General features: G+C 37.1%; 1 protein-coding gene across 1 annotated transcript in view; it reads right to left on the minus strand.

The window, feature by feature from the left end:
• Window positions 1-26,656, minus strand: part of ROCK1 (Rho-associated, coiled-coil containing protein kinase 1) — a 221,691-nt gene that overhangs the window by 83,912 nt on the left and 111,123 nt on the right. The window contains exons 9-13 of the mRNA XM_006867285.1: window positions 23,619-23,710; window positions 17,238-17,397; window positions 8,467-8,527; window positions 4,912-5,000; window positions 2,049-2,097 (exon numbers count right to left, since the gene is read on the minus strand). Coding sequence (XP_006867347.1) covers window positions 2,049-2,097; window positions 4,912-5,000; window positions 8,467-8,527; window positions 17,238-17,397; window positions 23,619-23,710 — 451 coding nt within the window. The remainder of the gene's footprint in view (window positions 1-2,048; window positions 2,098-4,911; window positions 5,001-8,466; window positions 8,528-17,237; window positions 17,398-23,618; window positions 23,711-26,656) is intronic.

Genomic DNA, 26,656 nt, shown 5'->3' on the forward strand with positions numbered 1-26,656 from the left:
AGTATAGTTCCAATTCATAGTGACCCTTCATAGGGTTTCCAAGGAGCATCTGGTAGGTGTGAACTGCCTAACTTATGGTTAACCACTCAGTGCTTATCCTACAGCACCATACCAGGACTTCCAATGGATACAAGTTGTTGTGCTGTCAAGTCGGTTAAAACTCATAGCAACCCTGTATAGGGTTTACAAGTAGAAGCTGGTGGAGTTGACCACTGATCTTGTGCTCAGCAGTTCAGTGCTTTTCCTACAGTGTCAAAAATAAGGCTATTCAAATGTCTTAATTCCTACTGGGTGAAAAGTGTAATTTGTGTTTTTTGAAGAATTAGGTCATTTCATATAAATTCCAAATTTATGTACATAAATTACTACTGGGGACAAGTGGGAGGTTTGTTAATCACCCAGGGTGAGATGAAAGTTCTTGTATCGGGTCTTCTCTGATGCCACACCAGCAGGTGGGTAGGAAGACTGAGTGTGTTATAGGCTGGTGAGGTTGGAGTCTCCTCGTGATCTCTGCTGGGAAAGGTTGTGGGAGATGGACTGCAGTTCTTCTATGGTGGCTGGTTAGAGTAGAGCAGTGATTATGTATAAGTTTTCTGACTTGCTAGCCCACCCCCTGTAATCATCCTTTGGCTAAGGAAAACATGCTTTTCTTGGGGCTTTTATTGTCTATGCTTAAAAGCATTTCCAGATTATCTGATTCTCCAGCACCGAGTCTAGAACATAGGAGAAACGTATTTTTGCTCCATCTTTCTGGATGCAGAAATTTTATAAGATATCCTCCGCTTAAAATTTGGAAATCTGAAAAAAATGGAACTTAGTGTACTTGAATTTTATTTGTGTTTTAGAGCTGAACTAATAATGGAAACTATATAAAAGGGTTTCCTAAATACTTATAGTGATACACATAGTGCTAAAATGAGTAAATATTATCTAGTAGGCAAGTTTGTAAAATATTAAGAATGCATTTTTATTCCGGAAACTTCACAGGAGAGTGACATTTACAAGTTGACTAAAATAAATGAAAATGTATTGCATATTTATAAAAAAAATCTCAGTCATGAAATGTCTGTGCTATGTTTCTCCTACAATACAAACTTCTTACCAGGTGATCATGACAAGTATCATTAATTCTAAAATCAGTATATTTCTCATTTGGTCACATGAAACAACATCAAGTCAGTCCTTTTCAATTGTATTCAATCTTTCCTATTTGTCTGCTTTTTTCCTCTATAATTCCAGATTCAATTTCTGATCTCTTGATGCTCCCTTCTTGTCAACTTTTAAGAACCACTAAATCTGCTGCACAAGCCCGTTTTCAAGTGTTGAAGAGCAAAGAGGTCAGCTTGAGGACTAAGATGCACCTGACCCAAGCCATGGTATTTTCAATAACCTCATATGCATGTGAAAGCTGGACAGTGAATAAGGAAGACCGTACAAGAGAATACTGAATGTGCCATGGGCTGCCAAAAGAACCAATAGATCCGTTATGGAAGAAGTGCAGCCAGAGTGCTCCTTGGAGGCCAGGATGGCCAAACATCGTCTCTCATACTTTGGACATATTGTCAGGAGGGACCAGTTGCTGGAGAAGGACATCATGTTTGGTAATGTGGAAGGTCAGAGGAAGAGGAAGACTCCTAGCGAGATGGACTGGCCAAGTGGCAGTATCGATGGACTCAAGTGTGGCAACAATAGTGAGGTTGGCCCAGGATTGGGCAGTGCTTCGTTCTGCTGTGCATAAGGTCACTATGGGTGGGTACCGACTCAATGGCACCTAACAACAACAACAACCAACTGAACTGAAATTTATGTACTAAAATTTCAACATGATTCTAGAATAAAACTACACAAAGGAAGTGAATATATAATCCATTCTGTATTACTTGGATCTGTAGTCAGCTCCAAAGTGAGTTTTTTTTACCATAATTTACCCTGGCTTTGTTTTGTGCTTCAACTTACATAGTTCAAATGCAATTTTCTTTGGAAATATAATAATCTGAAAGTGAGAAAAATCTCAAAAAAGAAAATTTCTGATTAGAAACAAAAATTACCTCTTCATCCAATTCTTTCATTATCTTGTCAAGTTTTATGTTTGAAGTTCTATAAAAAAACAAAAGCAATACAGATTAGAAATATGTTTATTTTTCACTAGCCAGGGGTTAAATAACAACATTCCTTACTTTTTGATTTGACTAGGATTTCTTAACCTTTTTCTGTGCCAGGAATCCTTTGTGAAGTCTGGTCAATAATATTATCTATGGCCTTTTATTAAAATAATACTTTAAAACACAAAATAAAATACGTATGATGAAGTCAGTTATATTGAAACATAGTTAAAAAAAAAAAAAATCACAGGATCTAATGGCAATCATTTCAAAGAAGTAATGACCATGACTAGTACTTTTAATACTAAAAAAGAAAAAATCTGATTTCTGTTGGTAGCAAAAAATTACATCCACTAGGGAGGTGTGAGAAAATTCTTAAACTTGCAGCTAGTATCCATTTGACCTAGCTTGGATGGCCAGTTGACCAGAACTTGAATCCAGGAAGATAAAGATGTTTGATACTGTGAGCAAGTGCAAATTGCTACAACTGAATGAACTAGACTTTTGCATTTGAATGCAGTGACTCAAAATTCCAACAAGAATGGAAGGAGTCAAGGAACAACTTTGTTTCCTCAGTGTACTGGGTTGACAGAGATGAAAAATTCAGACACTGGCTATCAAAAATGAGGAGTGTGGCGCTGTGGGCTAAGGCGTCATACTGCAAAGTCGTTTGAACTGCAACGTCAGTGGTGCAAGCTCACCAGCTGCTCCTTGAAAACCATACACAGGGTCGCTATGGGTCAAAATCGACTCAACGGCACTTAACAATGACAACATCAAAAATGAGGGAGCTATATAGGCATGAAGTATCTGGTTTACAAGCTTTCATGAGTGTGCTTAGTTTCCGTATGAGAGGGGTAAGAGGGGTAAGGAAGAATCCCCAGTGAATAGTTTCCCTCTTTTCCAGATGAAGCTAGTGAAAGGGGGTAAAGGATAACAGTGACAGGATTTTATGACTCAACTGTGAATAAACATTAGCAGGATTAATTGCAATTGTCACAAGTGTAATTGTATAAGATGTATAACTAAAAGGGAGGAGTAGTTAATCTTTGATTTCATGAACAGATGATCCCAGATCCATCAGGAAAGAAGAACATGAGTAGACCATGAGATCTCTACCTAGAAAAATGGCAACAGCAGAGATGTGGCAGAGGCGGTGGCATGGAGAGACAGAGCAGTTGCTGGTTCTAGGTCCATGGACTGAGAAATGCTGTATGCCTGTAGGCAGGAAGCTGGCTGGCAGAATGCGCCCTTTGGACATTTAGATGAATAGATATTTTTTGTTTTGTAAGTGTAAAATAAATAATAAAGTGAATTGTTGTTGTTACATGCTGTTTAGTAAGTTCTGACCCACAGTGATCCTGTATAAGGTTTCCAAGGAGCAGCTGGCAAGCTTGAACTGTCGACCTTGCGGTTCAAACAGACTTTGTAGTCCAGCGCATTAACCCGCAGTGCCATACCAAGATGCCAATAAAGTGAATAGAGGTAAGAAAAAAAAGTAACATATTCACAGGTTTTAGGGATTCCAGCATGGGACAACTTTGGGGGACATTATTCTAACTACCACAGTGGAGGGTATTGAGAACTTCAATAATTTTTGTTGAATTGTTTATTTTCCTCTTTGATTCTGCCATTTTATGGTTTATAGAGTTTGGAACTCTGTTGTTAAGTGTGCATATGTATACAGGGTCACTGTGGGTCAGAACTGACTCAACAGTATGTAACAACAACAATTCACTTTATTATTTATATTTATAACTGTTATCTCCCTGATTTTCAATAAAAATATTTAACTTTGAAATTGCTGACTATATTCACAATGGAAAGAAATGTTAAATTTCAGTTATAATATTTTTCTGAAATTCCACTCTTGGATCCTTTTGCGGAAGTTTATGGATTCAAGTGAAACTACTGCACATATAGATCTGAAGCTCAGAATTATGTTTAGAACCTAAAATAACAAATTTGGTGAAGATAATATAGTTAGTGGGACCAAGTGGCTAAATGGTGAAAATTTGAAATTATTGATATGGCCTATGTCATCTTTCATTTGCTAAATGGCTAATTTTTTTTATTGCATGAAGGAGTTTAAGACCCCTTAACCTTGAATCCATAAACCTCCACAAAAGGAATCACATGAAATGAGAATTTTGCTTGCTTCCATCCCCACCCATCACAAAACTGCCAGTTTTTCTAATATAATTTGTTGAAAACTTAACCTCCATGTTACTTTTGTATTTCATTTATTCAATAATCTACACTATAAACATAATTATTGTTATTTGTAAATAATATTTCAGCATTAAGCTAAGGTATTTAAAACAATCTTAATCTGTCCATGTTTTCAGAAATATTTGTGTTCTTATTAGTACTAGACAAACAGGAAACAAAATTCTGAGTTACTGCTCTAGAGTATCCCACGCAAATCAGAATGGCTACACAAAAATTTAGTGAATTTTAATTTCAACATTTTATATCTTAGAAAACACCATATTTAATATCAACTACATTACCCTTCAGTCATCTAGTTAAAATGGAAGAGAAAAGAAATCAATCAGGCTAACTAAAATTACCACTTAAAACAAGATGGAGGAACACATCTCTAACTAATGCTAACAAAAGTATTACTCTTCAATTCTATCCAACACATTTCTCATAAACATATATCATTTACAGCATATATATTCCACTTTACTTCAGGCTACTTCTGAGTGTTTACAGGGTTTCCTTTTATAAAGACAAGCTTTAAAATAAGCATCTGTTACATATCTGGTAACTTGAAAACTGCATAATTAAAGTACAATCTCACCTGCACTTTTGCTCCATTTCATCTTTCAACTGCATTTCATTATGTAGCTGTTCTTCTAACTTGTAGATTGTTTTCTGTAAACTTTCCTGCTTTAAATAAAAATGAAAACTCATTCCACTAAAAATATAAAGAACTTAAAAGTAACAAGTTTATATTATCACTTTATACCTTTTCATGTTTGTCTGAAATTTTCTATTACTAGTTTAGCAAGCCTTTTCTCAACAGTTACTCTGTAATATAAAGCACTATGTGAGGAATTGGACTCCAGGTGTGGTGCTATAGGGTAAGCATAGGACTGCGAACCACAAGACCAGAAGTTCAAACCCACCAGCTACTCCTCGGAAACCATATACAGGGTCACTAAGAGTCAGAACCAACTTGACAGCACACAACAATAACAATGCTAGGCATTAGTAGTATAAAATTTAGGAAATTTATCCCTCTTTTCATGAAGGAAATAATTAAATAGTTAGAAGTAGGGAAGTGAAAGGGGGAAAAAGTTATAATGAACTAAAGAGATATATGCAAAATGTTACAATACAATGTGTTAAGTGATAATAAAGTTAAATATACAGTACTCTAAAGGAAAGAAGAGGTAATTTATATTTCTATCAAGAAGATGTCGGAGGTGAGGTCTAAAAGATGAGAAAACTTTAGCAAGCAGAGTAAGTGTTATAACGAAGGCACTTCTCACTAAGAAAGAATAATGAAGCCAAAAGTAGAAAGGCAGAAGAAAATACAACATGTTTGGGAAATTAGAAGAAATCAAGTATAGCAGATCATGCAAACAGACAGACATTAAGTCTTAAAAGGTAAGACCAAGAAAACTGTTGTAAGCAAAAATAAGAGTTGAGGACATTGCTTTGTAAACACAATATTGACATAATATTGGCATTTAAGAAACACCATTTCGGTAATAATGTAAAAGGATTAAAGCAGAGAAATTCTAAATAGAGCAAACAGCTAATAAGCTCGTGCAACAGTTCAGGCAAGAGAGAATGTAGGTCTGATATAAGGTAGTGGCTGTAGGAATGAGGAGGAGGAGATACATATATGTGCCAATTAGAAGGCAGAAAATAGAACCTAGTAACTAATTAGAAAAATCATTTCAAAAGATGGGTGACACAAAAAGAAAAACTGTTTGGGAGAGGATGAAACTATGAGTTAACGTTGGTCTAGTTGGAGATGCCCATGCAGACCTGGGAGAGAAGTCTAGTAGCCTGAGAGAGACAGAGACTCAGGTTTGGAGTTCAGCGTAACAAGCTAGACATTCAATAGATTACCTACATCAAATGAGAAATGATCCAGAATCAGAAGCCTGGAAAACATTTAATAATTGAGTAGGCAGAAGAAGATCTTGCAAAGACAATGGAAAAATTCAAGGAGGTAGGGGGGGAAAATAATGAGGAAAGAAAAGGGTTATAAATGTTTCAAGTTCCAAGTGGAAAGCAGCAATCAATATCAAATATAGTAAGTAAGATAAGAGAGGGACTGAATATTATCCTTTGTATTGGGCAAGTGCACATTTGTTCACTAACATCTCTGCTAGAAGGCTTTCAAGGAAGAGTTAAAAACAAAATTAACTGATTTTTTAAAGTAGTTCCAGATTAAGAAATTCAGTACACAAAGGTATTTTCCTCCCCCTATGATTTTGCTGGAGCAAAAGTTAAATAAGATAGCATATTTATGACAACTACCACTAAATGAGATCAGTCCAGAGAAAACATAATTATTTTGAATTGCTTTGTTGTTGTTTATTAATCTTAATGTATTTTTAACTCTATTACTAGTTGTTGCTAGCTGCCATCAAGTCAATTCCATCTCATGACAACACCATGTGTGCAAGGGAAAACTATTCTATAGGATTTTCAAGGCAGTGGCATTTTGGAAGAAGATTCCAAGGTGCCTCTAGGTGAGTTTCAATGACCAACATTTTGGCTAGTTGTCAAGAGTTTACCAGTTGTGCCACCAATGAACAGATCAGTCCAAAGAAAATACAATCCCAATGAGTATTATTTGAAATCCTAACATACTTTTAACCCTACAGACAAATAATGGCTATGAATCGGGCTGCGAACCTCAGGGTCAGCAATTCGAAATTACCAGCTGTTCCGCGGGAGAAAGATGAGACTCCTGTAAAGATTTACAGCCTTGGAAACCCTGTACAGCGTCGCTATGAGTCGGAACCGACTCCATGGCATATAACACCAACAGCAACATAGACAGTAGAGTCCTGGTGTGTGGGTTAATGTGCTGGACTGCAAAGCTGGTTTGAACCGCAAGGTTGGTGGTTCAAGTTCACCAGCCTCTCCTTGGAAACCCTACACAGGGTCAGTATGGGTTGGATCAGACTTGGCGGCACTTAACAACAACAACAACATCATAGACAAGCAATCCTATACAGGGTGGCTATGTGTTGGAACTGACAGGACAGCACTTAACAACAACAAGTAATACAGTGACAGCAGGTCACAGAAGCTTTTTATTCTTATATTCCCTTGGACAAAGGTGCTCTAATTTTTAAAGTTTTTTAAGTAAAAAAAAAAATGTTTTTTAAATCACCCAAAACCCAAAAAAAACTCTCCTCAAATGTAAACAGATTTAAAAAAAATGTTTCATAAATATGAACTGTATGAATAGATAGGTTCATTTATCTGATGTTTATGTTCTACTGTAATCTGCTTTTCAGTGGACTATACTGGTTATTCTCCCATTTACCCTTCTTTCAGCCTTGAAGATGCATTTACTGTGCTTCTTTGCTTTGAAACCTACTGGTAGCATATTAGTTAGGAATCGGGCTGCCAACCTCAAGGTCAGCAGTTCGAAACTACCAGTGGTTCCGTGGCAGAAAGGTGAGGCGTTCTGCTCCTGTAAAGATTTACAGCCTTGGAAATCCTGTGTAGGGTCACTATGAGTCAGAACCGACTCCACGGTACTTAACAAGTGACCCAACCATAGGAGTTAATGACAGGAAATCAGAAAAGCTGGCAGAAATGAGTATTTACTATCCCCACAACCCTTTTGCTTTACTGTGACATGGGCAGTAGCTATGTTCTATAAACACAGATCACCTTCCACATTCCAGGCTTTCTCTGAGGTGTGGTAATGAGATTTTTCTCTCCTTGTCCCTTAAGCGTAGGAGCAATGGCTTCTCACTGTTGTTAGTTTATTTGTGGGTGCGGTGGTAGCCTTTATTGGTCCCCTCATTCCTACTTCCAAGCCTGTTAATAGTTCCTTCATTAAACTCTCTTCAGTATAATCTTTTGAATAGGTCAAGACCCTTATCGATATATTGATTTATCATAAATTCTTAATCACAAAAAGGCTACCACTGTCAATTTGTGTAGCAGTCAGGGTTTACCGATTGCCTCCATATTTATCATGCCATTTGATGTTCAGGCAAGAAATCAGACTGCAGAGGGCACCGCAGATGAAATGGCTCTATAAATTTAATTTCACTAACTAACTACACACATTCATAGGCAAAATATGTTTACTTGATACCAAATATAAATTCATTATCCACAAAACAAAACAAAAATAAGAAAAACCTACCAAGTTTTTATCCACATTGGAACTAGTTCTGTTATCATTAGGATTTGCTGAAGGTAAGTATCTGGGAAGAAAAAAAAAAAGTTTAAAAAGAAAACAAAAAAATGTTTAATACCCTAAAACAAACACTAACAAACAATTATACAATTCTTCATTTTAGAACTATATTGAGGGGGTTTCAAAAAGTTTGTGGAAAAATCCATTATCTTTAATTCCATTTTCCACAAACTTTTTGAAGCTACCTCAAATTATAAAAATGACAGAAATAAAAATATTAAATAAATTGTGTCCGAAGCAGGACCTTATATACAAAGGAGCTTCAAAAAGTTTGTGGAGATGTTCCAATACCTTTTAATTTAAAATTTTTCATGAAAATATTGAAGCCCCCTTGTTTTTACGTTCCTGAAGCAAAACCAAACTGGAAAATAAAAACTATAAATAGCTTCATTAGCTTAGGTTACATTTTTGGCCATAAAATTAAGTGATGGCAGGTTTTACCATCACACAAATAACTACAAACCTTTCCATTTTCAGAGCTATTTGGGGTTTAGGGATTGAAGATAAGGAATTGTGTTGACTACTATAGATACATACATAACTCCCTGCTCCCATCTGTTTTTCAATAAATCATAATAGTGCCTTTTTGGGTCAAAAGTTAAGAGGTTTTGCCTAAGTGATTAAAAAAACAAACAGAAAACAGGTAACAACAAACGTTCTGGTGTTATCTTGCTATTCTTTTGAACTCTAAGCCTTATGAAAGGGATATGTGTGGTTACTGCTCCTTACGTTAAAAGTATATTTAAATATAATCTTTAGGGAGCTTTAGAGGTCTTTGTTAGATGTTTTATAAGATCATCAAACAGATCTAAATAGATGATGTATATAAAGGAAATTTCCTGCTACCAAAGGTTAAGTCAAAAGGGTTGCCACTGCAACCACTGTAACTACTACTACAACTTCTTTTAACATCACCACTATCAATGCTACCACTGTCATTAATGGGGGGAGGTGTCTGAAAGAGATAAAATATTTATAGTATATCTCACAGATGTTATGGGGCAATAACACACTCCATAACAATGAGTCCTTTAAGTACTATTAATTTATATATATATTTTTTTCCTGGAAACAGCTACAAATACGACATTTTTTATGTTTTCTAGGAAAAATATCTATATCAAGTGGAGATTCAACTAATTATGAGATAATATCGTAAGACAACAGAAACTATGTAGCAGATTTATAAAGGAAAGTTCTTATGTAACTAACCAATAACAAATTCCAGATGTAGTGTAATTGAATTCTACAATTTTAGTGCTGCAAAAATTCAGTGTAACATTCAGTATTAAAAGATGTAAAATAAAAATAAAAAAAGGACATAGTGATGTCAGCAGACTCTGAATTAGATAGGAAATCACAATGTTTACTCTTTAAATTGGTTATGCTACATCAATAGAGTTGATGTTTGGCCTTCTACAAAATTAGTTATCAGATTCTCTGAATGAAACAGATGAAATGAAAGGATGCCACCTCACACATCTGTTAATGTTTTCTTTTGTCTTTTTTTTTTCCCTTAATGGTCTTTTTGCATAGTATACTGTTGCTTTTGGTAACTTTATGAAGATAAGTAGTATATTAAGAATATAGATAAAAGTTTATAACTATTCATAATCATATTTAATTTAGCTATACCTCAGCAATAATGCATTACTTGAAATGATAACAGTATATTTGGATTTCAGAAAAACTTCAAAAGTTTTAAATTTTATATCAATATGTTCAAATCAGTGCTTACATATTGCAATAAAGCTGATCAATATGCAAAGAGTTTACTTAAATTTTCTTTTTGCCAAAAAGGGCTTGCAGACCAACATCATACAGATTTGCTGATTCTGTCTTTATTAACAGTAAACCCAATTTTGCCAATCTACTCAATAAGGAGCTCTGGTAGTGTAATGGTTACAAATCGGGCTATGAACCCAAGGTCAGCAGTTTGAAACTACCAGCTGTTCCGTGAGAGAAAGATGAGGCTTTCTGCTCCCGTGAAGATTTACAGCCTTGGAAACCCTGTACAGGGTTGCTATGAGTTGGAATCGACTCCACGGCACATAACAACAACAAGAAATCAATAATCACTGAACAGCACTATATTACTCAATAAGATGAAGATAATTAATAACAGAGTACAATTTCTACTTCTAAGAAATCTGGAAAATAGTTTGGGACATTAAACATGACTACTGTATGACTAATAGAGTAAAAATAATTTATATTGATCTTGATTTAATTCTGGATTACTTACTTATCCAAATAGAGCTAAGTAATGAATTGTTGAACAGTACTCAGAAAATCCCAAACCATGAGAATAATGCATCAACAATTATCACCCCAGACATTTGTTAACTTGGGTGACAGGGAAGACAATATGCACCAAGAGGGAGGTTGGCAGAAGAATGACGAACGCAGGGCAAGACACAGAGAGGAATGCAAGAGTTAAAGAGAACAGAGGAAAACAAGCTATAGACACAATTCTGCAATAGCAGTGATCGTCAGTAAATATATGGATAAATACACAGGCTGACCAGGTGTGGGAAGGACAGTAGGAGTATAACTATAAATCTATAAAGGTTTGACAGAGGATATATGTACAGGGCTATTTACCTTTGCTGCAAACGTATCCATGAATGTGGTAGAGCATTGTTGTTGTTGATAACTGCCATCAAGTCAGTTCTGACTCATAGCGACCTTGTATAGGGTTTCTAAAAAATATCTGGTGGATTTCAACTGACAACCTAGTCGTTTGCAGTCCAGTGCTATTCCTATAGTACACCACACCAGGAATCCAAATTCTTTATAATAGGTACTATATTTCATTAATAACTGAGTAATACAACTTAAGTCTTAAAAATAAGACAATGATGCTATTTTGGAAGGTAACTCACCAGAACATCATTCTAGAACTTGTCAGAATTAAACAACTTGAAATAGTATGCAAAAATTTAAACAATTATCAGTTACCAACACATCATATAGACACGAAGTATTATGTTAGGATCAAATGCCGTTATTGGACATCTTGGTAGTTCATTTTATATTTTCCTCTTTTGGAAATCTCTGTAGGATAAGCACTGGACTATGAACCATAAGGTTGGTGGTTTGAGTCCACCAGTCAGTCACTCTGTGGGATAAAGATGAGGCTTTCTATTCCTACAAAGATTTACAGCCTCAGAAACCCTATTGAGGGTCACTATGATCCAGGACTTCACAACTCTATATAGCATTTGAGGCTTTAAATCTTCGTGGAAACAGAAAGCCTCATCTTTCTGCAGCGATGGTGGAGCACACAGGGAGCAAAATTATGAAAACTTCTTAGACACTGCCAAACAACTTGAGGGAATGAAATGTTGGGCCTGGGGACTCAGGATGGGGACACCATGGTCAAATGGAATAACACAGTGCCCAAAGACACTGTTCTACATCCTACTTAGTAAACAGTGACTGGGATCTTAAAAGCTCACAAACAATCACGTAAAGTCCAACTATTGGTTTCTTCCTGTCTAGAGGAAAGAAGAGTGATGAAAATTGAAGACATTTGGAAACAATTAGTCCAGTGTACTAATGAACCATATGAACATCAGTCTCCATGACCTTGAGACCAAAAGAACTAGATGGTACCAGGCTACCACTACAAACTGCTCTGAAAGACCACATTAGAAGGTCCTGGATAGAGCAGGAGAAAATGTGAACCAAAATGCAAAACCATTAAAAAACAAAAACAAAATCCCAAAATCATGCTTACTGGTCAGAGAGAGACTAGTAGAACCCTGGAAACTATGGCCCTTGGTCATTCTTCAGATCTGGAATTGAACTCACCTCTGGGGTTCAATTTTGAGCCAAGCAACAGGTAAGGTACATAGGGGGGAAATGACAATGGTGATGTAAGCACACCATAGAATGGTCAATCATTCAAGATCAAAAGGATAGCATTTACCTAAAGACAAAATTCAGAAGGTTTGAGAAAGGAGGAATGGAAACAAGAAACACAAGAAGGAAGTGGGATGACTGACACTATACTGAGATGAAACGAAGCATGTATGATTTGTTTAATGTAAAACTGATGATCTAGCTACTCTGCAAACCTTCACTCAATTCACCTGAAGCTTCTGTATATATAAGTGTGTGTGTATATATTCATAGCTACAGTATTATGCTTGTAGAATGTTAGGAAAAACAAGTTTAAAACACTGAATTTGAAAAAAAACTGGATTTTTCTAATGGTCAAAATTCACAGACTAGCTACTTAGTGATGTAACAAAAAGTATTCAGTATTATTTTAGTTTGAATATTAGAGATGTGTCATAAAACAGGACTGAATTACCTTTTCGGTTTTTTAAACTTGACCTGAATGGATTATTATAACAGACCCTTCAGTTTAAAATAAGGTTAGCTATAACTTCCGAACACGGTGGCTCTGTAGGTTAAGCATAGGACTGCAAACCACAACTTTGGTGCTTAGAATCCACCAGTTAATCTGTGGTAAGTAGATGAGGTTCTTAGCGCCTGCAAAAATTTTAGGCCTAGGAAACCCTATACAGGGCCACTATGAGTTGGAATTGTCTTCATAACACTTAACAACAACAACAGCACTTTATTTAGATTTACCAATATATACTATATGTAAGTTATTATTTATACACTAGGATATGTGCATTTCAAGAGAAAATTGTATCTTATTCATCTTTCTCTAGGCTGTGAGTCTCAAGAGAAAGGACTATATCCTTCTCCCTGTACACAAACACCTGGTACATACCTGGCAAAGAGTAAGTTGCTAAATATGTCGTTCTGTTGAATGAATTTTCAGCACACTGAAATAATATTGACTATTTAACTTATGCCTCTAGTACATGTGATAAGACTAAAGCAACTATCTTGTCAGTTGTCACTACATCAATTCCAACTCATAACAGTCCTACATGTGCAAAGTAAAACCACTCCATAGTTTGTTTTTTCTTGGCATGTTGTGAAGTGTTAATTTTCTTTGAGGTTGTCTTATAGTCCATTAACTTTTCTCTCCATGTAGTGCAGTCTATTTTATCCTGTAATCTACCTGACCTTCTCACCATCTGGATCTCTGTTCCTATGTGTTTACCTTCTTTTACACTGTAATTGTTTTGATCATAGATTGATCTCCCAGATTCTCTGAGTTTGTTCTTATAGTTTTGTTCTGTTCTCGACTCTGCCGCCTTCTATTTAATTCTGGGAGATGCTGCCACGTATGTCAATCTCTGGTTGTTGTCTGTTCTTGTTGGTTCTCAGTCCACAGAACTCCCTTTAGGATGTTTTGTAGCGTAGGGTTGGCTTTGGAAATTCTGTTTATCCTGGAATGTTTTGATTACACTGTCGTATTTGATTTATAGCTTTGCTGGATAAAGGATACTTGGTTGGCAGTTTTTTTCTTTCAGGGTTTTATATAGGTCTCCCCATTGCCTTCTTGCTTGCATGGTTTCTGCTGAGAGATCTGAGCTTAATCAGACTTGCTTGCCTTTTTATGTAACACTTCTGTTTTCCTTAGCTGCTTTCAGGAGTGTCTCCTTATCTTTGATTTTGGAGAGCCTGATTATGTCTCGGTGATTTTCTTTTGGCGTCTATCTTTCCAGGGGTTCGTTGCGCTTCTTGAAAGTTTATCTTTTCACTTCTAAGTATGTTAGAGAAATTTTCTACCAGCAGTTCTTCAACTATTTCCTCTGTGGACTTGTGCTCCGGAATGCCGATAATTCTTAAGTTATTCCTCTTCATGTTGTTCAACATGAATCTTAGACCTTCTTCAGATTTTTTATCTCTTTTTCTGTTTGCTCTTCTATCTTAGTGGTATTAAAAGATCTGTCTTCCATCTCTTCTATTCTACTCCTTTGCCCTTTCAGAGTAGTGTCTATTACTGATATTCTATTATTGACCATTTGAGCCTCTTTCTGTAGGTTCTGAATTATTTCCAATGCTTCATCTATCTTATTTGATTGTTCCTGTAGCGCTTTCCTGACATCTTCCTTATTTTTCTCAACTCCGTTGTAAAGTGTTTTGAAACATTTTATAATCATTTTTCTGAATTCCTTCTCAGGTATTTCCAAGGCCTGCCCTCCTTCCAGAATGGAGTCCAGGTCTACCGCTAGGTCATTTGTCTCGGATATTTTATCTTGTTTCTGGACATGTGTTGATATGGTCAGCTGCTTTTGCTTCTTGATGTTTAGTGCTTATCTGTGGCCTTAATACTTAATTGAGTATGTGTTTTCGTATTTTTTTTTTATGTTGATTGCTTCTAGGTAGATGTGATCAGGAATGTGGGCTTCCCTTTTGACTCTTCTTATTGCTTAACTCAGAGTAACTTTTACAGGTGTTGTCTGCCTCCCTGGTATATGGCAGTTGGTACTGGTTCTTGCCTGCGTTTTGGTGTTTCATAGAGTGTGGTTTTAGCAGCAGTTTCTGTCTCTTCTTGGGTAATACAGGGAGAGAAATAGTCCCCCAAAGGTAGAAGGGAGAGCATACAACAGCAAAACAGCACCAGCAAAAAACAACAACCAAGAAAACAAAACAAAACAAAAAAGCAACAACAAAAAGACAAAACTAGAATGAGTACTGTAGTCTATAATTGCAGAAAAGGGAGAGGAGGGAGAGGAAAAAAAAAAATCTGTAGCCTAATATGAGTATGACTTTAATGTCCTGTCTTCAGCTTCTTGCCTTCAAAGCTGCCTGAGAGATTTCAAGATGCCACTGTTGGCTGTTATGCTGTACCTCAGGATTTAATTTTCGGCTTGTTTTGTTTTTAAACCCTTCTTCCCACTCTACACCTGTGTCCTAGGAGTTCTGGTGTGGCACTGTGGGCTAATGCACCAGACTGCAAAACTGTTTGAACTGCAAGGTTGGTAGTTCAAGCTTCCCAGCTGCTCCTTGGAAACCCTATACAGGGTCGCTATGGGTTGGAATTGACTTGACGGCACTTAACAACAACAACATCCGTGTCCTGGCCTTTCCCATATTTAAAAAACAAAACAAAACAACAACAACAAAAAACAATTCAGGGCCTGCTCTTGGGCTGAGTATCTGTGCACATGTGTGGCAGAAGAACCCACCAGTGGTAGGTGGGGGGTGTCCACTTGCTTAGGCACCCCCTCTGTTCACCAGAATGGAGGTGCCAAAGAACAGATAACCAAAAAAAAAAGAAAATCAGAACAAAGCAAAACTGATAAAGCATATTGTCCACCTTTGCTCCTGCAGTTTTTCCATGGTGTTTCTGCTCCCTGGCTTGGTCTCGCCCAAGTTGTAGGATCAGGGCCGCCAAGCCCGGCAGATTCAAAAGTACGTGATTTCTTACTTTTGCTACAAGTTCCACTAGCTATAAGCCTTCAAACCTTTAAAATATTCCTATCTCTGTGGTTCTGAGTTTTGGAGCCCTGCCCTGGATCTGCTTTGCCTGGTATTCTGTGGTATCGCTGACGGCGAACTTCAATGCACCTCCACTCTAGCTGCCATCAAGCCCCGTGCTTTCCTCAATAGAGTTTTAAGTGTGATCTTTCAGAAGCGGATGTCTGGTATAGCTTCCGAGGAGTTTTTGGGTGGTTTCAAACCGTGGAGTTGGTTCTGACTCATCATGACCCTGTATAGAGTTTCTAAGGAGTAGCTGGTGTGTTTGAACCATTGACCTTGTAGTTCAAACTGAACCTTGAGGTAGAGTGCTTATCCTAATTCACCACACCAAGACTCCTATAGTCAAGTGCTTAACTGTTAATGTTGTTGTTATTGTTAAGTGCTGTTGAATCGATTCCAACCCATAGCGATTCTGTATAGGATTTCCGAGGAGCAGCTGGTTAACCTGAACCACCGACCTTGCAGTTCAAACTGCTTCACAGTCTGGCACATTAAACCACAGCACCACACCAGGACTCCTGTTAACTGTTAATAGCTGACATTTATTGAATATTTATTCTGTAACAAGCCCTGCTTACTTCACTCTTACTACAATTATCATCATCATCATCACCATTATTTCTGACAAAATGAAGACATAGACAGTTACTTGCCCAAAGCAAATGTACAGGTATATTCTATGTTATAAAACATGACTAATTATATGCTGCAAGACACAGATGAATTCATCTGGCAGTTTTTGAGAAAAATCAGTTTCTGAGGAGCTAAAAATTATCTTTGATAATATCAGGAACCCTGGTGACAGAGTGGTTAAAGTTTGGCTGCTAACCAAAAGATTGGTGGTTCAAACCCATGAGGCATTCCATAAGGAAAGATGTGGCAGTCTGTGTGCATATAGATTTACAGCTTTGGAAGCCATATAGGGCAGTTCTACTGTCCTAAAGGCTTGCTGTGAGCTGGATTGCCATGACAGCAGTGGGTTTGGGTTTGGTTCTAAAAATACAGTGATAGTACTGGAAATCTCTATGTGTTGTTCCAAAATGTATTATAAACTAGAATTATTTGGGTATAAAAATTAACCAAGTATCAGCATTATTGAGTCTTTGACCTATTTGTTTTATAGCTTACAGATATATATCACTCAGTAAAGAATTTCTGAAAAACAGTAGCATGAACATTAATTAAAAAGAATTAAACATGAAACATGGGAATATCATGCATCTCTAAAAAAATGACATAATACATTTTTATGCACCACTAAAACTACTTTAAATTATTTTTATACAGCCCAAAGAAAATGATAGGATACAATAAAATCAACACCTGCCTCTAAAATCACTGTTTGGCCTACTTACCTTCGATTACTATAGTATGTAAATCCTACAAAAGGTAGTTGGTTGCCAACAAAAGCTTTAGGAATAGGGAATGTTTCTTCATCTCCCTTGTCTTCTTCCAAGTCATCAAAATTACTTGTATCAATGTCACTACTTAAATCAGGTACAACTGGTGCTACAGCTAAGGATAGAAACAAAATGAGTTGCTCGTTTCAAACTTAATAAATTAGTAAAGCAAAGAATCTATACCAATCATGGATGACTTTTCTCACATATAACTGAAAATCTACAAAATAAAAGTAGGTCAAATTCTACTACAGTAAGCGCTATTAAGTACTTTACTATGATTATAAATCAACTAGTGTAAAATTCTACTACAGTAAACTTTATTAAGTATTTTACTAGGATTATATAAATCAACTGATATTGACCATTACATAATTTAATGAAAATCTTCAATGTCAAGTATAATTAACAACATCTCACGTTTGAGTATTACATGTCAATGTTAATGTATGTTTCAGAATATACACCCTAATATAAAAAGTTCAAAAGAATTTAGAACTGAAGAAAATATTTTTCAGTGTAAAAAACTGTACTAAAACATGTTGACCACTTTTTAAGATGATATTCATAATACAAAAGAAAAATATATGAAACTTAATGATACTTATATATTCTTTTGGAACTTGCATATATAAAATAAGATACACTATTTTTAAAATATAGGAGAAAACTTTTTTTTTTTGGGTCTTTTTTAAAAGGTTGTTGCTGTTGTTGTTAAGTACCGTGGAGTCGGTTCTGACTCATAGTGACCCTGCACAGGGTTTCCAAGGCTGCAAATCTTTATGGGAGCAGAAAGCCTCATCTTTCTCCTGCGGAAGAGCTGGTAGTTTCGAACTGTCGACCTTAAGGTTTAGCAGCCTGATTCGTAACCACTATGCTACCAGAGCTCCTTTTTTAAAAGGTACAATAATATAATAAAACTCATTGGATTACTCCATCACAGTATTAAATACTTACTCTTGTATGTATCTTCAGAGAAAAAAGATGAACAAATGAACAACAGACTTGGTTTCTTGTTCTTAATCTCATATTTTTTTTAAAAAAGATATTCCAAATAAGGAATAATTACTATTATACAATCTCAGATACACTAAACAAGCTGATAAATTTGGGACCGAAACAACACATCTATCCAAGTGAAATGGTAGTACTGATCACCAGTAACATAAGCTTTACCATTCACTTTCTTTAATGGCCGAGAGAATTACCTGGCTACCAAATTCCAGTTTCATAATCATTGCCTCACATGTGAAAACGAGAGTATGGTAGCTCTGTAGGAAAAGTACTGGACTGTGAACCACAAGGTTGGTAGTTTGAGCCAGCCAGCTACTTCATGGGTGAAACTATACAAGGTTGCTATGAGTCAGAACTAACTCGAAAGCACTTAACAACAAGAAGAATGTAAAATGAGGGCAGCAGTAACTCAGTGGTAGAATTCTCTCCTTCCATCAAGAAGACTTGGGGTTCAAATCACAGCTCAAGTGGAGGAACCACTCATCTGTCAGTAGAGGCTTGTGTATTGCTGCAGGGCAGCTTATTCTTTATTATGGCCCTTCTAGCCAAGTTTCTCCACTTTGTGATATATTCTAAATCTTAGCCTCTATGCCTGTGATTGGGATCCTGGGGTGGTACTGTGGGCTAAGCACTGGACCTCAAGGTCAGTTTAAACTGCAAGGTTGTTGGTTCAAATCTACCAACCACTCCTTGGAAACCTTATACAGGGTCCCTATGAGCTGGAACCAACTTTACAGCACCTAACAACAACAAAGGAGTAAAGGTTGCAAGAGAACTAAGGATTATGGATGCCCTTACCTTACTAGAGGGTGTGACTCAAGTAACCACCCTTTGTTTACCTTAGGGTATAATCTGACTCCAATCTATAAGACTGCTTTGGACAAGCTTGCTCTTTTGTCCTGGAACTTGCATCTGGCACATTATGGAACTTTTGGCCCATCACCTGACCTGATGCACTAGCTCTCACAGCCTCGTGGGTTCCTCAGCTCCTGAGGCGTAGGGGAAAAGATTACTACAGACTGATCTCTAAGCTACAGACTTGGGACTTGTCAGCCCTCACAATTGTATAAGCCATTTCTTTGGACAATTATGAATTTTGTGACACATTTTTTACAGTACATGTGGTACTGTAGCATGTTGCAGTACCATGGGACGTGAGGAAAAGAAGGAGTTGTGATTGTTATCAAGGACTACAGAGTGACTGATATCACGTTATATAGATATCATATAACATTTCAGAAAAGTCAAACAGTTGGGATATACTTAACCTCCAACTCATAGGGACCAGCCTTGTGCTAATCTTTCTAAAACAAATTATTCATGCAGTTGTTATGATGTTGAATAGGTTTCAATGAAGCTTCCAGACTAAGAGAGACTAAGAAGAAAGGCCTGATGATCGATTTCTGAAAATCAACCTTGAATTAGGGGCTGACTTGAAGATAGCTAATAATATATGTATGTATGTATGTATATATATATCTGAAATGAGGCAGGGGGAAAGGAAAAGACTGCCAGATCTTATCTAATACCAAAAAAAAAAAAAAAAAACCCACCCTGAAAAACAAAAACAAAAACTAACCAAACCTGCTGCTGTTGCTATTGATTTGATTCTAATCTAACTCATTGAGACCCTATGCTGTTAAGGGTTGTTAAGTCAGTTCTGACTCACAGTGACCCTCCCTGTATAAAGTTTCCAAGATTTTCTTCTCAGGAGCAGAAAGCCTCATCTTTCTCCCACAGAACGGCTGTGATTTCGAACAGTGGACCTTGTGGTTCACAGTCTAGTGCTTGTTGTACGGAGCCATTGCACTCCCATATTCTGTCCACGAGACAGAATAAAACTGTCCCATAGAATTTCCAAGGTTGCAAATCTTTCTCTTGTGAAGTGGCTAGTGGGTTGAAACTGCTAACTTTCTGGTTAGCAAGCAAGTGCTTTTACCACTTCAACACCATGTCTTCATCCTCTAGCCAAATATGCAAGTATGGTATTAGCAAAATTTTTATCTACCATCAGTGGCTCTCTACCATGGATAATTCTGCCTGCTGGGCAATAGTCAGCAATGTCGATACAATCTTGGTTGTCACAATTAAGGGAGAGATGCTTCCATCATCTAGTGGACTGAGGCCTGGGATGCTGCTAAACATCCTACAATGCTCAGGATAACCCCAGCAATAATTATCTAGCACAAAATACCAAAGTTTAAGTTTGAGAAATACTGCTTTGAAATTGTCCTGTTCAAAAGATTTTAAAAGGAAGATGTACGATGAATTCAGAAATTGCTGTTGTTAAGTGCCATCAAATCGGTTCCAACTCAAAGCGACCCTGTACAGGGTTTCCAAGGAGCAGCTGGTAGGTTTGAAGCAACAATCTTAAAGTTAGAAATCCAGTGTTTATTCTACAGTGACATACCATGACTCCTCAGATATGGTTATTTACCAGTAATGTGACCAGCAGCAAGTAATTCAGGGTCCCTCATTTTTTTCCATTTCTTTTTGTTTTGTTTTGTTTTTTGTTGTTTTCTATCTTTAATCTCGGCGTCCTGGTGTGGCACGTGGGCTAATGCATCAGACTGCAAAGTCATCTGAACTGCAAGGTCAGTGGTTCAAGCTCACCAGCTGCTCCTTGGAAATGCACAGGTTCACTATCGGTTGGAATTGACTCAACAGCACTTAACTACAACATCTTTAATCTCATTCTTGCCGTTTCTTCAATTATGTCTTAAACAGGAGGGGAAAGTAATTATACAGTCCTAATACTTTGGGTCTCTAGATTAAGGGTAAACATGATTAAGAACATTATGGAAATTCTTTTGAAAATGAAGTTATTCTCTAGCCTGCACCCTGCATTACCAAGGACTTGAGGGTGAAGATTAGCTGTCATTATAATTTGGAGACATCTAAGTGGTAAAATCACCAAAGGAATTATTATTTGTAAAAGGCAAGAATTTTTGCCAAAGAAAATAGGAGTGAGAAAAGAAGAAGAAAAAGAAATAATTGTTATATAATTAAAAAAACCTTATCAGGTCAGAGAAGTTACTTCAGAATCAAAGTATTCTTGGTATTTTAGGGATGGGAAGAGAAGATGGGGTAGGAAGAAACAAAGGACGATAATTTCCACAGACTACAATCTTTCTTTTCTTTTTTTTAAGTAACCTCAAAACAGGAGGTAATGGGATTTGAAAAAGCTACCAAGGTGCTTATTAGTACAAACAATCTACATTGCAACAAAATCACAGATTGCAATATAGATGTTAAAAAGATACAGAAATAGTAATATTGAGAACACTAGTAGTAATCACATAAGGAGCTCTGGTGGCATAGTGGAGTATGAGCTGGGCTGCTAACTGCAAGGTGAGCAGTTTGAATCTATGAGTTGATCTGCGAAAAGAAAGATGAGGCTGCTCCTGTAAAGATTTACAGTCTCAGATCCTATACAGGGTCACTATGAGTCGGAACCGACTACATGGCACATCACCACGATCACAAGGATAATCGTGGTAATTCTTTAAACATACTCACTTAATTTAAATCAAGGGAGTAATCCACTTGTTTTCTGAGAAATCTAAGTAAGTTATAAGGAATCCTGTTGTGGTGCTGCAGGATAATGTACTAAACCACAAGATCGGTGGTTCAAACTCACCAGTCACTTCTTGGAAACACTATATAGGGTTGTTGTTGTTATGTGCCGTCGAGTTGATTCCGATCAATAGCAACCCTGTATAGGATTTCCAAGGAGCAGCTGGTGAGCTTGAACAACTGACCTTGCAGTTCAAGATGACTTTGCAGTCTGACGCATTAGCCCACAATGCCACAGGGGCTAAAACCAACTCCATGGCACTTACAAACAATAAGTTGTTATTTTAAGGAGATGTAGCAATACAAATAAAATGCCATGATGTGGACCCTACAATTCCACTAGAATATGAGCTACACAATGGAAAAAATTTTCTTGGGCACAACTGTTTTCCTAGCATTAGGAATAAAGCAGCACTCAGCATATAATAAAAAAAGTGAAACTAATTTCTGTAAAGATTAAGACACATGATGATGATATGAATATCAGAGTAGAACTATGCTCCACTGAGTTTTCAATGACTAATTTTTCAGAAACAGATTTCCAAGTCTTTCTTCTAAGGCACCTTTGGGTGGAGTCCAACCTCCAACCTTCTGGTTAGCAGGCAAGTGCATTAAGCATTTGTATATAAACATGGTTATAAAAGTATATAAAAGTTGCCCAGTAAATATTTGCTGAATCATTTTTCTCCTAATTAATATCAGCATTTTAATATCTAAAAGGACTATATGTCCTCCCTATCTTTTGAAGCGATTGTGTAGTTATTGTATAGTCATGCAATGCTCAACTTGGTTTGAAAAATTAATTTAAAGTAACAGAATGTTGTTGTTATGTGCTGTGGAGTTGGTTCCGACCCACAGTGACCCTGTACAGGGTTTCCAAGGCTGTAAATCTTTACGGGAGCAGAAAGCCTCATCTTTCTCCCACAGATCAGCTAGTAGTTTTGAACTGCTGACCTTAAGGTAACTCTTTAAAACTTCTTCAGACTGACAATCTTATTTGTATGTTTTCAGTCTTCTTAAACTGTACCACTGAAATCTGAAGATAACTATCATGTTACATTTACAACTGAGAAGGAGGAAAAGTTCCTTACTTACTTCCCAGTGTCTAACAGGAGTCCTGGTGTTGGTGCTGTGGGTTAATGTGCCAGACTGCAAAGCCTTTTGAACTGCAAGATCAGTGGGTCAAGCTCACCAGATGCTCCTCAGAAACCCCATACAGGGTTGTTATGGGTCGCAACCGACTCAACGGCACATCATAACAACAACAGAAGTCCTGGTGTGGCACTATCAGATAAGCACTGGACCACAAGGTTGATTACGACTCATAGCGACCCTGAAGAGGGCTTCCGAGGCTGTAAATCTTTATTGGAGCAAAACACCTCATCTTTCTCCTGCGGAAGAGCTGGTAGTTTCGAACTGCTGACCTTGCGGTTTGCAGCCTTATTAGTAACCACTACGCTACCACAGGTTAAAACTCACCAGCCACTCTTCGTAAAGCATACACAGAGTTGCTATGAGTCAAAACCGACTCAATGGCACTTACCAACAACAACAGTTAATAGGGCTTCTGGTGTGGATAAACACTGGACTACTAACCACAAGGTTGGTGGTTCAAACCCACCAGCCATTCATTGGAAATCCCACACAGACCACTATGAGTCAGAAGCAACTTGATGGCACTTAACAACAACACATACACACTACTTTCAAACACTCACTGCAATGTGCAAAAAAAAATTAACTTACTGTCTCGAAGAGTTTCCCAAGCCCACTGATCATTTTTGAAGAAGAGATGTCTTTTGATTTCTTCTACACCATTTCGCCCCAATCTCACTTCTCTGAGCAGAGTGGGAAGAAGAAAAATAATCACTTAAGATCTTTAACACCTTTCTAGGTAAGCAGAATGCTAAATCTGTATAGGCTCATAAGTACAAGTTTGTAAGTTAATTATATTGCTTGTCAGCATAACTTACAGCTTAAAAAGAAAAGTTGAAGAATGACATTAAAGAATTCTTTAACAATTCAGAAAAAAATATATGAAAACACATTTATTACACTCCATGACTTTACTAGTAACAAAAGAAATCCAGATGAATCATTTTCCTTGCTTCATTAGCATAATGAATACAACAGAATACATTTTCTTGACTTTTTTTTAGATAGTATCAAATTTAAGTATTTTTAATTTTGTAACCAATAAATTAGTTTTATACCAGAAATTATCAAAATGTCCTGGAATACATTCAAAATGTTAAATTTTGATTTTAAAATGTTAAACATTTCTGACCAATTAAAAACAAATGACAACTAATTCTTAACACTACTACAAAATTCAGAGGTTAAACAGCACAAATTACTGATCTCTGATCTGTTTGGTGAGCATGGAGATAAGATCTAAGAAATGTGCTTTTCAGGACATAACAGACAATTCATCTAGGAAGACATCCAGGCAGGCAATAAATATATGAAAAATTATCACGATCATTAGCCACAGGAGATGCAAATCAAAATAACAATGAGATATCATCTCACATCAACATTAATTGCAAAGTTCAGAAAAATAGAAAACAACAATTGCTGGTTGAGAGTATGGAAAGACTGGAACCATCCTATATTGCTGGTGGGACTGTTAAATGGTTCAACCACTCTGGAGAACAGTATGGTGGTTCCTCAGAAAACTGGAAATACGAGCCAGGACATGAGTCAATATATGCATACTTATGTGCATCACAGCACTAATCACATTAGCAAAAAGATGGAGATAGCCTAAGGCCCAACAATGGAAGAATGAATAAGCAAACTTTGGTGCATGCACACAATGGAAAACTATGCAACGATGAAGAATAATGATGAATCTGCAAACAACAATTCATAACTCAGATGAACCTGGAAAACATTATGCTGGATGAAATTAGTCAATCACAAAAGAACAAGTATTGTATGAGACAATTATTATAAAAGTTAAAGAAAAGGTTTCCAGACTAAAAGAAACATTCTTTTATGATTACCAGGGGTGGGATGAAGAGAAGTGTAATTCACAGGCTAGAGTAGACACATGTTAGTTTGGATGACAGGAGGGCAATACTAAGAAGGGGGAGGGCAATATGCAAGAAGATGGCAGGAGAATAATGAAGATAGTTGAAGACACAGAGAGGTATGCATGGGTTAAAGTGGATAAGAAGTAATTAGTGTCATACACACAACCCTGGAAAAACACTATTCTGGGCATAGAGACACGGATTGAAACATAGGTTGAATGGGTAAGGGAGGAAGAGTGAGACATATATATTATTATATCCCGCAAATATATCAGGAGTCCTGGTGTGGCGCTGTGGGTTAATGTGTCAGACTGCAAAGTTGTTTAAACTGCTAGGTTGGCAGTTCAAGCTCACCAGCTGCTCCTTGGAAACCCTATACAGGGTTGCTAATGGGTCAGAATGGACTCAATGGCACTTAACAACAACAACAACAAATATATAAGCTTGAAAGAGAAAAACAACATTTTTTGATGGTTGCCAGGGGTGCCAGAGTGAAGAAAGAATAGTTTACTGGCTGGCGAGAGGGTTGTTTGTTGGTTAAGTGCCATGGAGTGGGTTCCAAGTCATAGTAGACCTGTATAGGGTTTCTGAGGCTGTAAGTCTTTATGGGAACAGAAAGCCTCATCTTGGAAACAGTTGGTCGTTCCCAACTATTGACCTTGAGGTTAGCAGCCCAACTCATAACCAGTCTGCTCCCAGGATAGAAGGTATATACATGTTAACTTGGGTTACTGGAAGGGCAACATACAAGAAAGGGAAAGGTAATATATAAGAAGAGGGAGGTTGAAAGAAGTATGATGAAGGCGGCTGAAGACAGAGAGGGGTATACATACATACATACACACACACACACACACACACACACACATATATATATATATATGACCTTGGGACAACAATACTCTGTGGGTAGATACATGGACAGAGACACATGCTGAATGATGATTGGAAGAAGAGCAGAATGCATGTATATGTGTATGTTATTGTTAAGTGTCGTCAAGTCAATTCTGACCCATAGCAACCCTATATAGGGTTTCCAAGGAGCAGCGGGTGAGCTTCAACCACCGACCTTGCTGTTCAAACAACTTTGCAGTCTGACACATTAGACTACAGCGCCACATATATATGTGTATAGATGTACCTATACGTACACATTTATATATCCCACAGATATACAAGAAAGAATAAACTGGTACATGAGTATTTACCTTTCCTGTAAACACCCCTGTGAATGTGGTTGTGCACACAGGGGGCAAAATGATGAAAACCAGATGTTGATCAAATAACTTAAGGTAATGAGCAGCTGATTCAGGGGGCTCAGGATCATAGATACCATGGTCAGTTGGTCCAACATTGTACACAAAGACAACGTTCTACATCCTACTTTGGTGAATCGCTTCTGGGATATTAAAAGCTATTGAGAAGCTGTGTTAAGGTGCAGCTATTGGTCTCTCCATGTGTGGAAGAAAAAAGAGTGATGAGAATTGAAGATACTTGGAATCAACTTGTCCAATGGACTAATTAATGGGACAAGTGAACATCAATCTCCACAACCCTGAGACCAGAAAAACTAGATGGAGCCCAGCTACCACTACCAACTGCCCATAACGGGAACACAATAGAAGGTCCTGGATAGAGTGGCATAATGTGTGGAACAAAACTCAAAAATATTTTTAAAAATCCCAACAAAACAAGATCCAGTTTATTGGTCAGAAAAAGACTGGAGAAGCCTGAGACTGTGGTCCT

This window comes from Chrysochloris asiatica, unplaced genomic scaffold (genome assembly GCF_000296735.1).
Source record: "Chrysochloris asiatica unplaced genomic scaffold, ChrAsi1.0 scaffold00103, whole genome shotgun sequence".
Lineage (NCBI taxonomy): Eukaryota > Metazoa > Chordata > Mammalia > Afrosoricida > Chrysochloridae > Chrysochloris > Chrysochloris asiatica.